The sequence below is a fragment of the Morone saxatilis genome, unplaced genomic scaffold (genome assembly GCF_004916995.1).
Source record: "Morone saxatilis isolate NCDOM2014 unplaced genomic scaffold, NCSU_SB_2.0 Contig11, whole genome shotgun sequence".
Classification (NCBI taxonomy): Eukaryota; Metazoa; Chordata; class Actinopteri; family Moronidae; genus Morone; species Morone saxatilis.
This window is the reverse complement of record NW_023339663.1, coordinates 21,912,839-21,927,963: the sequence shown is the minus strand read 5'-3', so window position 1 is coordinate 21,927,963 and position 15,125 is coordinate 21,912,839. Positions and strand designations below refer to the sequence as shown.

The 15,125-nt window shown below is 41.0% G+C and overlaps 2 protein-coding genes across 4 annotated transcripts in view; one reads left to right on the top strand and one right to left on the bottom strand.

The window, feature by feature from the left end:
• Positions 1 to 10,176, top strand: part of pkma (pyruvate kinase M1/2a) — a 16,470-nt gene extending 6,294 nt beyond the window's left edge. For 2 of the 3 annotated variants that reach the window (XM_035682536.1, XM_035682534.1), the window contains exons 2-11: positions 35 to 219; positions 497 to 588; positions 3,361 to 3,492; positions 3,636 to 3,822; positions 3,958 to 4,228; positions 4,441 to 4,591; positions 5,006 to 5,158; positions 6,979 to 7,145; positions 8,549 to 8,730; positions 8,877 to 10,176. In XM_035682536.1, coding sequence (XP_035538429.1) covers positions 63 to 219; positions 497 to 588; positions 3,361 to 3,492; positions 3,636 to 3,822; positions 3,958 to 4,228; positions 4,441 to 4,591; positions 5,006 to 5,158; positions 6,979 to 7,145; positions 8,549 to 8,730; positions 8,877 to 8,983 — 1,599 coding nt within the window. In that variant the 5' untranslated portion in view covers positions 35 to 62 and the 3' untranslated portion in view covers positions 8,984 to 10,176. Of the gene's footprint in view, positions 1 to 34; positions 220 to 496; positions 589 to 3,360; positions 3,493 to 3,635; positions 3,823 to 3,957; positions 4,229 to 4,440; positions 4,592 to 5,005; positions 5,159 to 6,978; positions 7,146 to 7,576; positions 7,744 to 8,548; positions 8,731 to 8,876 lie in introns of all 3 variants that reach the window. The other variant, XM_035682535.1, reaches the window with a different exon arrangement.
• A 257-nt stretch (positions 10,177 to 10,433) lies between these two features.
• Positions 10,434 to 14,604, bottom strand: dhdh.2 (dihydrodiol dehydrogenase, tandem duplicate 2). Its single transcript, XM_035682537.1, has 7 exons — positions 14,490 to 14,604; positions 13,717 to 13,828; positions 13,244 to 13,407; positions 12,548 to 12,800; positions 11,760 to 11,884; positions 11,379 to 11,529; positions 10,434 to 10,620 (listed from the first exon to the last, which is right to left on the bottom strand). The coding sequence occupies exons 1-7, from the start codon at positions 14,577 to 14,579 to the stop codon at positions 10,511 to 10,513; spliced, it is 1,005 nt and encodes a 334-aa protein (XP_035538430.1). The 5' UTR covers positions 14,580 to 14,604; the 3' UTR covers positions 10,434 to 10,510.
• Between the last annotated feature and the right edge of the window lie 521 nt (positions 14,605 to 15,125).

Sequence of the window (15,125 nt, the reverse complement as noted above, 5' to 3'; positions counted from 1 at the left end):
TTTTTTAATTCTTCTGTCCATTTTTTTTCTATAGGACTTCTACAGTTGTACCATCGAACACCATGCCTCATCCAAAGTCTGTAGACATGGGCTCTGCCTTCATCCAGACACAGCAGCTCAACGCTGCCATGGCTGACACCTTCCTGGAACACATGTGCCTGTTGGACATTGACTCTGAGCCCACCACCGCACGCAACACTGGCATCATCTGCACTATTGGTTGGTCAACACTATTGTTTAACATTTTAATGGCTGAGAGATATGGTTGCTACTGGCAGGGCTGCACCATTATAGCTAAATAGTCAAAATATTTTTTTTCTCACCTTAATCTGTACACGCATGTAACTGAATACTAAAGAGAATCTCTACACAGAAAATGACACATTCTGTACTTGATCTAGTTCACTTAATTAGCAGGAAATGTAAAATATAAAGCTTAACATTTTTAAAGTGATGCTATTTTTTTTAATCCTTTCCTTTGAATAACTGCCTGCAGGACCAGCCTCCCGTTCTGTGGACATGCTGAAGGAGATGATCAAGTCTGGAATGAACATTGCTCGCTTGAACTTCTCCCATGGCACACATGAGGTGGGTCTTTTCACAATTCTGTCTACTGTGTAAGAGTAAGGCACGTACAGCTAACCGGTCACATTGTTGAAAGTCACGTTTAAACTGTGCTGATAATTTCCATCAATCATGGTTGTGTGCTTTATCAAAGAGTGCTATTGTATGGTTTATCTTTGTGGCAGTCTTTGCCTCTTCTTTTTTTATCTTTTCAAGCAGAGATGGCTGCATAAAATAACTATGGTGAAAGTATATGGTCAACAGTGCTCACAGTGAACAAGCACATAGCTCATTATGAATTGCACTTCGCAAGACTAGGCCAGCCAGCATGAATGGAAAAAAATGTGCTGACTTGATCAAGATTAGAGTTTGGGCTAGCTAACTTAGGTCAACTCAATAAGTGATGCAGCCTGATTGTGTGTCATACAATGGCACAAGCTCTGTAAAGTAATCTAGGAAATGTATTATCTGTTTAGCAATTCCTTGCTACACACATAGAAAAAGGTTAAGTATTATACCTTTTTTTTTAAGTTGAGTATTACAAGTTATTTTTTTTTTTGGAGGACAGGTGAATAAAGTGGCTTATACCTGCTGCAGATCTCATCTGAAAGCACAATAAGATATGAACCAAAGTTAAATGAAAGTCAAAATCATGCACACAGGTTTAAAAAAAAGAAGCTTCCTTCATGACTCTTCATATTTAACCTTAAAAACAGACTAACAAGAGAATTAGGTAATGATTCTTTCATCTGTCGGTGCTCATCTAAAAGCCAGATAAATTAAGAAAAAAGAAAAGTGTATCTGTGAATGAGTTCATTGATCAGGCAAACTTCAAAAAGCATGTTCAGGTTTGTTGCTTTAATGCCCCAACACAGCTGAAGGTAGGACAAATAAGAGAGATGCACATAATTTGTCATTTCAAAAAGGTTTGTTTGTACTTGTACTGAAGCAGAAGCCCAGGGAGAGACTCACTGCCACCAGCTTATATAGTATAATTAAGCAGTCTGTCCAGGTAAGCTGAATCTCGCTGACACATGACTCTGACCTTCAGGATCCTGCAGGGAGCTTAAGGAAGTTGGAGGATCCTGTCTAGATGGTCACCATGTTCGGACTATTTGAATTCAACTATTCCAGTGTGTCACACTTAAAGGTGTGCTGTTTTAGAAAATGGATTCAGTCACAAATATTTAACCCTCAGAAATACAGAAATGATTCATTGAAAAGTATCTATCGTTGGTGTGCATCTGGTTGGTTCAGCTTGATTGAAGGTTAGTATAGAGAACACCAAAAGGAAAAACAGCTTTTTTTTCTGGCTTGGGATACTATACATACGTCATCTTTAGCTTCCTACCCTGACTTTATCTTCTCAGCAGCAGCACGCCTCTTAGTGTATACAAACCAACACCAAGGTCAGTTCACTTTCGAAGGGGGAAGTGGAAAGTAGATTATGTTGCAAATCCAGAAGTCACATTTCTTAAAGCAGTATTCATAATATTGTGTGAAACAAGAACTAACTAAACATTAACTGTAGTTTCACTTTACATGACCTGTACACATACACACAGTAAACAGTCACCTGCTCAAACTTCCCTGTGCAGCACTGGTCATAAAACATCACACTTCCTGCCTCGCCTCAATCTCTTACTTAAAGGCTGCAGCACACTGGAGGTTAACAGCTGCCAAGATGGCCATATATTTAAATATCCATATATTTATTTCCGGCTTGGCATCATGATATTTCAACTTTCTGAAGAGAACTTCTGTACCCTCAGTGCTGGGTTATGTGAGACTTCATCTTAATTGCAGATTATAGTGTTTTGGCACAATCTTGGATTACATTTCTTCTCTTTTACAGATGGTGGGGCCATGCAGGTTGTATTTTAGTCACAGTGGAGTGAGAGTAGTTTAGCTCAGTGTGAAAGGCAGCCAATGTAATTACCTGCCACTTAAGTTATTACTGAAAGCTCTGGTCACCCAGGTGGGCAGCATAAGCCATGTGCAGCAGACTGCCGTCTTCAAAGCCACAAATGCTGTGCTACGTGTTCATTAGCCTGCACTCATGGGCAAAGATGGCTGCATCAGTCATATGACGGTGCTGAATTTCTCTACAGTTCCCTTCTATCATCTCCCAAAGCATTTTATAGCCAAGGCAACACATCCTTAGCAAGACTCTCTATTCAGCCTCTGTTGTGTGAACAATATCAGACCACATGAGTAAGGTCCTACGCAAGTCTGTTTGAAGTTCGTTTACATTTCTAATTGTGATAGGATTTAGGATTGTTTAGTTTGATTGTGTTTATTGTTCTAAGCTGACTTCACTGAGGAATTTCTTCCTGAGAAACCCTGAACTTCCTCAGCTGACTTTCTCAGAACTTGAATTGCAGTCTTCACAGGTGGTGTTTGAGGTTTCGTCATAACAAGGGGAGAAGTGTTCAAGGACACATACTTATAACTGTATATTGCTGCTACGCAATACTGTATGATATGAAATCTCTTTAGTCTTATTGGATGCTGCTTAATTCACTTGGCATTTTGACTTAAACTGTAAGAACTGTATGACCCCATAGTGATATTGACAGTATGACTCATGTTTATGACGGATAAGATGCACCTTATCTTTTAATTGCCCTAGCCTGATAAAGCCTATATCTTACAGTAACTCTAATATCTGTGCCTTTGCCGAATTCTTTTCAATGTATTTGATTGAAGATCGACTGAAACTGTGTAGTTCAGTATCTTGCTTGGAATTTTCTTTGGAGAGATTTTAACATTTTACACTTCTCTTCCTTTCTGTAGTACCATTCAGAGACCATCAAGAACATCCGTGAGGCATGTGAGAGCTTCGAGCCTGGTAGTATCCAATACAGGCCTATCGGCATTGCCCTGGACACCAAGGGCCCAGAGATCAGGACTGGTCTCATCCAGGGAGTGAGTTTTACGTCACCTTTTTCTGTTCTATATATTTAACAGGTTGTCTTTATGATGGCTTTATTAGCTGTTGTTGACAGTACATTTTAGATTAAAAACTAACCCAAAAGCAGGTAAAGTTGTATCCCATAATGACTTGACAGAGTGGCACAGCTGAGGTGGAGCTGAAGAAGGGCAACATGATCAAGATTACCTTGGACGATGCTCAGCAGGACAACTGCAGTGAGGAGCTCCTCTGGCTCGACTACAAGAACATTACCAAAGTGGTTGAAATTGGCAGCAAGATCTACATTGATGATGGACTCATATCCCTGCAGGTCAAGGAGATTGGTGAGTGGAGTGCCAAACATAGATAAGGTTGGGCCCATAAAGTCTCTTTTGATAGAAGGTTTAAGGTTAGAAGGTTAGAAAACACTGCTATGTAGTAATAGGCCTCACCCTATTCATATTTTCTGGTTTGTCCAGGTTCTGATTTCCTCATGTGCGAGATTGAGAACGGTGGCACCCTGGGCAGCAAGAAGGGAGTGAACCTCCCCGGTGCTGCTGTTGATCTGCCAGCTGTCTCAGACAAGGACATCAAGGACCTGCAGTTTGGTTTGGAGCACGGAGTCGACATGGTCTTTGCCTCCTTCATCCGCAAAGCAGCCGATGTACACGCTGTCAGAGCAGTGCTGGGAGAAAAAGGCAAAGACATTAAGATCATCAGCAAGCTGGAGAACCACGAGGGTGTACGCAGGTGTGTGTGGGTTAATCTGTGTCCAGTAATTCAGATCTTTTGTTCACATCATGATATATTTGTGTTTTAATTACATTTGTTTGTTGATTTTGTATCTATTCCTTGGTTGGCTGAGCAACAAGGCCAGATACAAAACATTTTCTTATATGCGAATTCATATGTGAATCTCTTCTCCTTCTATGATTGATTGTAATTTTCTGTCTTTTCTGCAGATTTGATGAGATCATGGATGCCAGTGATGGCATCATGGTTGCCCGTGGTGACCTGGGAATTGAGATCCCCACAGAAAAGGTCTTCCTAGCCCAGAAGATGATGATCGGTCGCTGCAACAAAGCTGGCAAGCCGATCACATGTGCCACTCAGGTTAGATAAAAGGAAATAATGCTTACTGTATTTCTTCAGCTTTATTTTCCCCAGGAGCTGAAGTTCATTTAAAGTATTCAAGGTGATGGTGATGAAATTTAGATATAGTTCTCTTTATGCTACTTTTATAACAAAATTAAAAAAGAACCAGTGTGTAGGATTTGGAGGCTGTGGCAAAAACATGGCGGTTCAGTAGATATAAAACGTTCATTTAAATTTATACACTAATGAAAACATTCCCATGAATACTATATTGTATTATATTCCATTTCAGCCAATAGATCATCCTAAATGTTACACACTGGACCTTTTTAATACAGACCAGCAGATGACTGGGCACGAGAGTCTCAGTTTAGTCTTTGTAAAACCGTGTCAGCACATTCCAACACCTCATATCATTCTAACGCCATTCAGATGTTGGAGAGCATGATCAAGAAGCCCAGGCCCACCCGTGCTGAGGGCAGTGACGTGGCCAACGCCGTGTTGGATGGAGCCGACTGCATCATGCTGAGCGGAGAGACTGCTAAGGGAGATTACCCTCTGGAGGCAGTACGCACACAGCACATGGTGAGTTAATGTTAATTAAATGGAACAACAGTAAACATTAGAAGAAGTGTTTTAGAGTGATCGAGGAAACAAATTATGCTCTATGGGATGATTCTGCATGATTTGTAATTTTTAAGCATGTTTTAGTGACAGACTGGGAGGTTACTTTTTCCTCATGTTCTAATTTTTGCGTTCTCCTGAACACGTCTGACTTTGCATTCAGTTGCCCAATGACGCAGCATCTTTTTTTTCCCCACTTGACCTAACAGCTGCTAAAGAGGGTGTCAGCAGGATTGTTAGGCCAACTGGTTCCTATCCTTTATTCACTTATCTATCCACTTATTTCCAGTTTGGATATTCACTATACACATTTAGGTATGCTAATAAATAATAAATTAATTGATGAAAAATCTGATCAGTTTAAGTTAATAGTATTGACAGAGCACAAAATTGCCCCAACCTTATTGGTGCAGCCCTGGGATATTAGTTCCAGCTCTCCAGATGTTTTAAATGGCTGTCTTGCACCTCTTCATCTAACAAATGTGTTTGTGCCTGTGCTGCTTTTCTATACTATTAATCAATTCGACTTGGTATCCCCAAACTGGTCTATCCAATTTTTTGTCAAAAATGATTTACAGTGCACATAGATGTACTTCTTAAATTACAATAAGGCTGCTGAAGAGGGAGCAAGAACAGCAGTTTAAGTGAATGCCAAACTCAGAAATGTTACAATTTCTACTAACAGGGGTTTCAAATAGTGCATCATTGTGCATTGCTGTGTTTTTATAAGTTTTTATAAGTTAATGATTAAGTAAATATTGATCACTAACGAAGCTGATGATGGATTAAGATTACTTGAAATTTCTATCTGCAATATCTGCTTAATTTGCTTTTGTTTGTTCTTTTAGATTTTTCAGTCAGGGACAGTCTTCAGCCCTATAACATAACAAAATCTTATATCAATATCACAGTTAGTATCAGTTGCAAGGATGGATAATGCAGGTTATGCCTATCCCTTCTTTGGTCATTCAGGCCTTTCTTGGCTAACCTCCGCTGTTCTCGGCTACACTCTGTTTTTGCACTGCTATGCAGATGCAGGACTGACTCAGCAGTGCTGCAGCTCCTGCCTTTGAGCTGTCTGCCCTTATGCTGAAGTTGCATGGAGTGCTTCAAAGTCCAATGTAAACAACAATTTACCCTGACCTCAAACCATACATTTATTGAGAATACTTGTATTCTTATAAAATAACAAGTACTAACTCTGCTTCTGAGCCACTTTTGCTATCTGGCATTCTCATTTACTTCATTTAGTTTTCTTGTTCATTCCTCCTGTCTTAAACCATCTCCTCACACTTCTGTGCACTGTGTGGCTTTTTAATTTCCAGCTGCCTTTTTAACCCCCAGTTAACTAAAGTCATTTATTTGGTCATTTTATTAAGCTCAACTCTGTCATTTTGCTCTCTCTATAACTTTATTCTTATAGATCTTTCTCAGCAGTTCAGTTGCCTTAACTCCAGATTAGCATGGGTTGTATTGTACTAATTTACATGTAATACCTCATGTAGGGTTGAGGTTACATTTTGATTCCGTGACTTGTATGTTTTAACCCTGATGTTTCTAACTGCACACCTAAACTCCTCTTTTCACTGTCCCTCCTGTCCTTTCCTTCTGTCCCTTCTACTCCTTACTTTAACTTGTCTTCTTCTTGTGTCATTGTGACAATGTCCCTCCCTGTTTCTCATTTTTTCTCCTTTTATCCACCCATTATCCTCATTTTACCTCTGCGTGTGCCTGGTGTGGGATTGCCTTTGCTTGATGCATCTTGCCTTCGCTTGTGCCAGATTGCTCGTGAAGCCGAGGCAGCCATGTTCCACCGGCAGGTGTTTGAGGACCTCCGTCGCTCCACGCCGCACTGCAAAGACCCCGCTGAGGCTATTGCAATCGGCGCTGTTGAGGCCTCCATTAAGAGCTTAGCCTCTGGGATCATTGTGCTCACTGGCTCTGGAAGGTAGGCAGGTTATCTGGTCCTGGCAGGTCGAGAAGGACAATGATATCGGTACTTGAGGAGTCTGAGAGAGGGAGAGTAGGGTCAGACAGGGACTGACTGAGGATGTAACTGAGAGTGGCTGGCAAACACACAAGCAGACTGCTGGTTGATTCTTGCCTATGAGAACAAATGTACTTTTCAAAACCCTGAAGTAAAAAGTCACATATTTACACCTAAAGCTAAAAGTTTAACTGATGTCTTCTGCCCTCTTCCAGTTTGCTTCAATAATTCGGCCTATCAGTAAACCGACAGCTAACCTTGTTTAACCTGGAGTCTAGCTACATCTTTGCCGGCCTCTCCCAGTGGTGTGAATGACAGTGGTAGTGTGCGTGTGTGTTTGAGAGTAACCCCTCACCCCCTCAACCCTTCCTTCATGGTCCCTCTGGGCTTAGATAGCACGAGAGGCCGAGGCGGCCACCTTCCACAGGCAGCTGTTTGAGGAGCTGAGAAGACACTCCCAGCTGACCAGAGACCCTTCAGAGGCTGTAGCTGTCGGTGCTGTCGAGTCTTCCTTTAAATGCTGCGCTAGTGCCTTCATTGTTCTCACCAAGACTGGCAGGTAAGAAAGAGAAGCGTAGAGGTGAAATGATCCTGGTCCTGAAGGTAAGTCGTTGCCAAACTCACGACAAGCTGTCCAGCACAACTCCTGATTGTTGTCCCTCCAGCAACTAATGTGCTCTTACAGATCCCCTCTCCCTGATTTCGTGTATGCGTGTGTGTGTCTGATGTGTGTTGTTAAACAGGGTGGGTGGAGATATCATCAGATTGCAAGGGTGAGAGTGGGTGTTGTCAGAAGTGTTGTCACTTATTTTGGCTGATTAGACCTCTCAAGGCGGGCGTTTCCAGACTCTGCTCAGCTTCCCTGACTATAGTGTTGGTATTGTTGCACATCTTTTGGGGCGGGACACCTCAACACCTTCTTTTATTGGTTTAATGAAGTATTTGGAGTTTGTTGAGCTCAGCCAATCCCCAGCATACAAGAGCACTAGTGAACCTAAGGAGAAGTCTAAATCAGCCAAAATATCAGAAAACACCTTCTGTATGTCGGGTTGAGGGTTTTTAATCACACTTAATTGCTTCTACCAAGAATCCATCTGCATGGAGTTTAATGTCTTATATAGTGCTGATATGTTTATCCAATATTTATTTTCAAATTCTGCTTTTGAATGTATATGTAAATGATATTCACACATTTTGTGCGCACAAGTAAGCATGAAGTTATTCAGGCGTCTCCCTTCTTAATCCTCATAATTATCTGGTCATACTGTTGGAATCATTAGTTCAAGTTAGTTAACCTCTAAATACTCCAGATGTATATGAAGTGAGGTCAGCTTTTATACCTAGCTGTGTGTTTCTCTGTGCAGATCCGCCCACCTGATCTCCAGGTACAGGCCCCGTGCCCCCATCCTTGCTGTGACCCGTAACGCCCAGACAGCTCGCCAAGCCCACCTGTACCGTGGCATTTTCCCAGTCCTCTACACCAAGCCCGCCAACGATGTGTGGGCAGAGGACGTCGACATGCGCGTCAACTTTGCCATGGATATGGGTAGGTTTCTATGTCACCTTTTTAGAATCTTGTGCAACTATTTAACAAGACAGAAGAGCAAAAAGTACAGTGTTTCCAGCATAATACCTATTGGTGTGAAGCTCTATAAGCAATGTTAAGTAAAATGTTTAATGTTTATTTTCCAGGCAAGGCCAGAGGCTTCTTCAAAGAGGGAGACGTTGTTATCGTCTTGACCGGCTGGCGTCCAGGCTCTGGTTACACCAACACCATGCGTGTGGTTCTGGTAGCTTGAACAGCCAACAGGGCTGCTCTGCTTTCTCCTTCCACCTTCATCTATCTTTCATAGCTCTTCAACTCACAATCCACTCCAGCTCACAGCCTTTCTCATCCAACAACCGGGCTGACAAAAGTCATCCCCTGAACAATTTAGGCAATAATGCAAAGAAATTAAAAATATAGAGTATAGCCTTCATGGCCACAGAGCTGTTTTGGGTGGGAGTGAAGGCTTGATCCCTACAATTCCACTTTACGTCTCCATTCCTTTCACGTCGATTCTCTCAATCAAACCAGTCTGCAGGGCCTCAGATTAATACACCCTGACCAGAAACTGCTGTATTTATTCACTCAAAAACTTGTATTATTAAAAGTGAACCAGTCTGAGAGTGAATGCATCCTGGTCTGTGTGCATGCGCATACTGGCTCTTGTTTAGGCGCGATTGGTGGTGGGGCAGGCTGATCTTAACAGAGCACCTTTTGAGTTCTGGAACAGTTACTAATCGCACTCCTCTGCAGATATAACGAACAAACTTGTGGCATCCTAAATCAAAGGGCTTGCAGTGCAGCCTTGGCTCCACCACTCCACCCAAACAGGTCCTTGTAGTGCTGTCTGTATGAAGTGTCCTCCCCTAATGCCAGCTGTATTTAAGTGTATCTTTAAGTGTTGCACTCCTAATCTATTCGACACAATGTTAGATTCAATATTATACTTGACTTTTGTGAATGGTAAAGTTTTGTTTTGGGACGTCCAATACTACTTATATTTTGTCTGACTATAGAGAAATGTTAGTTTTGGATGTCCACTTTGGAGGTGTTTGAGCTAGTTACTGTATTTGTGTTATTAGATGTGTCTTAAAGCCTTTTATTTGCATTTGGATCATATCTGAGTTGGCCCTTATGAATCGTGTGGTTCACTAAAGTTGACTGATATGAAAGAGCACTTTTAGGGGGGTTTCCACAGGGACCCTCCTGAGAAGATGAAGCCCTGTCCCTCTCAACCCCAGTGGGTGATGGGTAGAACCCCTTCTGCTTCTCCTTTTATGTTAGTGAACCACTGTAGCTGTCTTCATGTCTAACATGCTTTGGATTGTAACGCTTGAGTGTAAGAACTAACTAAATGTAAAGGGGTATTCTAATGTTTAGTGGGTGTACTGAGCTGTCCTAAAAGGCTGGATTTCCATCAATAAAAGAGATGAGCACTTATCTTAACTCTGCTTTGCAAATGTTTTATTTGACAATGAAGAATCCATAAATTGAGTTTATGGCTGGCACTAAATCACATTTACATAAAGTAAAACATTCTGGCAAATGTATCTTCTATTATTATATATAATAAGTGTGTGTATGTAGTATCTAAGATTGTGATGAACTTAAAAGCTTACAAATGTATCAAACACCTTTTAATCAGAACCACATTAACCACATTGAAGCTAATCATGGTCAGCCAAATAAGGAAAAGAAGACAGTTTGAACATAAAGAATTTATTCTTCATCAAAAACCTGTCCCATACAACAGGGAAAATGATGTAGTATGTTCCAACATTTAATGGCAGTCCTGGCTGTACACCACCCCCACCTGTCTGCGAATCTCATCCTCCACCTCAGCCAACAGAAGAGAATGGGCATGGGACACAACTGCACTCTCCTTTAGCCCTACAGGAGAAAATCCAACTGTAAGAACATAGTGCACTCTTAGGTCTGCCATTAGGATTTCAGTGTTTCTGATGCCACCTTGTGTTGAATGTGTGTTTAGCAAGTAACTGCATGTGCCTGAACGTTAAAAATCTCTGATTCATTTCCTACTCTGTGCTTATTTTAGTCATTTTGTACCTTCATCCTACTGACTGGAGTACCCACAGACCCCAGAGGTATACTCTGTCACATCTTGCAGGTGCTTTATTCTATCATTGCAATTTTTTAGTGCCTTTAATTGACAGTGATAACTGAAGAGTGACAGGAATGAGGGGAGAGAGAGGGGATGAGATGCAGTCATGGCCACAGGTCGGTGTCAAACACATAGCTCATCCTTGGTACATGGGGTGCTTTTTTTTGCTTTCTAAAAATACCAATGTATTGGGATATTGGGGGACCTCAGTCAAAAGCACCTTATTTTGCCTATGTAGTTTTAATATAACTATGGGTCTGACTATTTTAGTTTTACACAATTTGAAAATTTGAAAATTAACTGTCACTTTCCTAAAATAATGATCTATTTTTTGCCAGATGATATGACTAACTAATAAGCATAAAAAGAGTTAAGATTTTTCTATGGTGGTTGTTTCTTACAGTAGTTTATTATTCAATCACTAGTCCTAGTATTAATATGTTGCTAGGATGAGGGTTAATATGTAAATTCATTCTTGTAGTAACACAGATATATAATATAATATATATTCTGAATGTCACAGTACCTTTGAGCAAACACTGCCGAACCTCCTCTGCTTCGTAACGCATCCCTGTGCTGTTGAGGAAGTTGAGAGGCAAATAGGGGTCTGGCAGTGGGTACTGAGTCTCCTTCCCATTCACCACCAATGATGTCGGGCACCACATGTGGTCAGGAACCTAAAGAAAAAAAATCATGCAAAAGGATATTTCCACAATTACAGTATACAGTATAGTTCCTGAATTTAAAATACTTCATCTTTGTGTTACACAACTTCCCTCCTACACTACATTGCTTCACACTTGATCTTGCTTGACTTTAAAATGAAAACAGACATAGTCTGAAATACTGTACTTATTTGCACTATTTGAATTGTATTTGATTATGCGGCCATGCTGTGCTGACCTACCCTGATGGTGCCCTTTGTGCCCATAATAATGGCGTCATTGGGCAGCTGAATACCCGAAGAGCAAGTAAACACTGCCATCCTGTTCTTGGAGAACTTCAGAGTGACAACCACAGTCTCATCCACTCCTGCAACAACATAACATGATTCACATTTGACAAAAATATAATAAAAATAAATACATTGTGCACCATTAATGGTTGTTGTGTCTCCCATGTGTCCTCGACAAACGAAATGCTGAGTCATTTAATTCTGCTACTTTATATTGAAGAAAAATACTGTATAAAAGAATGCAGGGCAACATTACATGTCTGGAATATCAGTATATCAGATACTTTCAACTCTATTGTGCCAGTAAGACATAAACGAAATGAAGCAATAGAGATAAGAGGTTATCAGACAGAAACACTCCCAGTTATAAATTCTCAAATCCCACACAGTAAGAATCATACTGTTAAAAAAAGGCTCGGGCAAAGCATTTACAAGCTCAAATTAAAAACGCCCATCTGTTATATGGTATATCTGTGTCATATGAGGAGCTGCAAACAGATTTACACAACTGAGGTCAATGGGTAACAACCCTGCCACTGTCAATCTTTGTGTAATGTGCAAAACAGAAAGCAGCGGTGAGGATGAGTTGGCTTTAGAGACTGATATTATGTGAACAAAGGTTGGTTTGTTAGTTTGTTTATTTGGCAAAGATGTCACAGTGAGAAGAATCTAGAATGAACCACTTTCCCACAAGTGAAAGAGCTTCAGAAATCAAATCAGTGAGCCCCCTACTGGTTTACCTGTTTCCTTACAGATTCCCGTGGCCTGGATGCACTCTGGCTTCTCTCCATTATACACCATGCAAATAAACTGCAGGCAGTAGATGCCTAAATCTAGCACTGCCCCTCCACCCAGCTCCTTCTCCACGGACCTCGGCACATTCATCAGCGGCACGCCAAACTCCGATCTCACCATCTTCACCTCGCCCACCTCCCCCTGGGCCAGGAGCCGTCTGATCTCCACTGAGGCCGGGAAGAATCGGGTCCAGACAGCCTTAGAGCAAAGGACACGAGGCATTTCATACGCTTACATTTTATCATCATATATATATATTTTTGTGCTATGTATGCAGTGATTTGCTTTGTTAATCCCCAATTAGGAAATTATTTTTTCATTCAGTGTTTTAAACACATAGACCCAAAATACAATTGTGCACACACAGGCCTTATAGACATGCAAATGTTAGGGGTAAAGTGCCTTGCTCAAGGGCACCTCTGCAGTGCCCCTGAGGTGGAACTGGCACCCCTCTAGCTACCAGTCCACGCTCCAGCTCCATTTCCCATGCCAAAAGAGCTTAAACAAGCTGTATAAAGTTTGCTTAGATGCAGAACATGATACTGTTAACACTGTTAATCATTTGTTAATAATTTGTAGTGACAAACGAGGAGAGTATTTTTTATCTTTTTTTTTTCCTTTTTGCTCTGCCCTATCCATACCTCCATGAGGAAGACATCATTCATCTTGGCAGAAGCCAGGATCTCCTGCACCTCCCTGGTGTTCATGGCCAGTGGCTTCTCACATAGCACGTTCTTCTTGGCATTCGTAAAGAGCAGACAAGTTCTCAGATGGTAGGGGTGAATAACGCCAATATACACCACATCTGCACACACAAACCAGAGAGCACACTGTATAGTAAAAGACATAGGATATGCATAGGAAGAGAGATGATTTTGTCTATTAAAATTTGTGTTAAAAAAGTAAACTATCAACAGGAAATGAAAACAGTTGTGGGTCAGCTGGAACTACAAGTTATGGAGATTGAACAGATGATAGGGGTTTACTGTATTGTACGTTTGAGCTCTGACCTGAAGCAGCAAATCCCTTACATCAGGCGTTCAAAGTAATTCAAATACCAAATGCAGAGAGCCACCAGCCAATCAAACTTGACCACACTTTGACAGAAACGTACCTATGTCTGGATCCCTGGCCAGCTCCTCATAGGCGCCATATGCTCGAGAGATGCTGTGCTTCTTGGCAAACTCCTGTGCATCTTCTAACTTGCGAGCTGCCACAGCCACAACCTGTGAATAGTTTCAATCCAGTTACAATCCAGCTGTCTGCAGTCTGTCATCCAGGTGTTTAGGCTGTCTGGCTACTGACAATTGTTTCTTTCCAGTATACACTATTACCATATTAAATGTTCTGTATAACTCGATTAATACACATATCTCAGGCTAGTACAGAATCCTGCTTGCCAGAAAATTGCAAAATCATTATTTTGACACTTTCTTACAGTCTCCCAGCTACAGCAGTCAATGGTGTATTATCTGAAGCTGCTTTTGATCCCAATTGAAGAATATCTGCAATAACAAAGCTCTACCGTAATTCTTAGGTTGGAGTGCAAAAACAAAACAAAATGTAGATGCCCATTTAGTGTGTATTTTACGGTAAAAGTATGCCAGTAAGTAAGTCATGTGTTAGTAATGCTGCACACTTTAGCTTACAGTGTATAAACTCACTGTTGTCCGGTGTCAGTGGCATAGCTCGGTAAAGCTGCAGGTCGCAAACCAACCTCATTTCACAGGACCTCATTTTATCTGAACTGCAAGTGTCAGACTGTCAGAAACAAGAGGTACAGACAGCACGGACAGACAAACCTCGCAGAGTCCGGACAAAACGTCTTGCATTTAACAACAACTGCTGTATTTATATCTACGCATCTACTCAGTCTCAAACTGATACCTGATGGTCTTCGGGAGGAAGAGATTTGAGGGCCACAGTGAAGTCATGACTGATCTTCCCCGCGCTACAGATTCCCCACCTGGTTGCCATGTTGGACACTGACTGACTGACTGAGTTGATATCAAAAGTGGGAGTGCTCCGCCACAAGGTGGAGACACAGTATTAATTTTAACTGTGTGACGTTACATGACGATGATGTGGCCATGATGATGATGATGATGATGATAATGATGGTGATTTGTGCTAACAGAACAAAAACGTGACCTCCAGATAGTGATCATAAGACAAATAACACTAGATACACTACTAACTTCTTCTTTCCAACGCTACTACTACTGTTATTATTATTATTGTTATTGTTATTGTTATTATATTTTTAAATGTATTTATATATTTTAAAATATTATATTTTCTATTTGATTATTTACTCATTGTTCTGTATTTTACTACCGACTAATAGTGTGCATTGTTCTGTATCCTTCTTCTTATTATTATTATTATTATTAATTATTATTATTTATTATTTATTTTATTTGAACAGGGACAGTGCACAATAAAACATTAGCCCTGTATATAACAGGGAGAGATGCATTGCACCGGGTTTTAGCAAAGTGCTATTTTCCACCCATAGTCCCT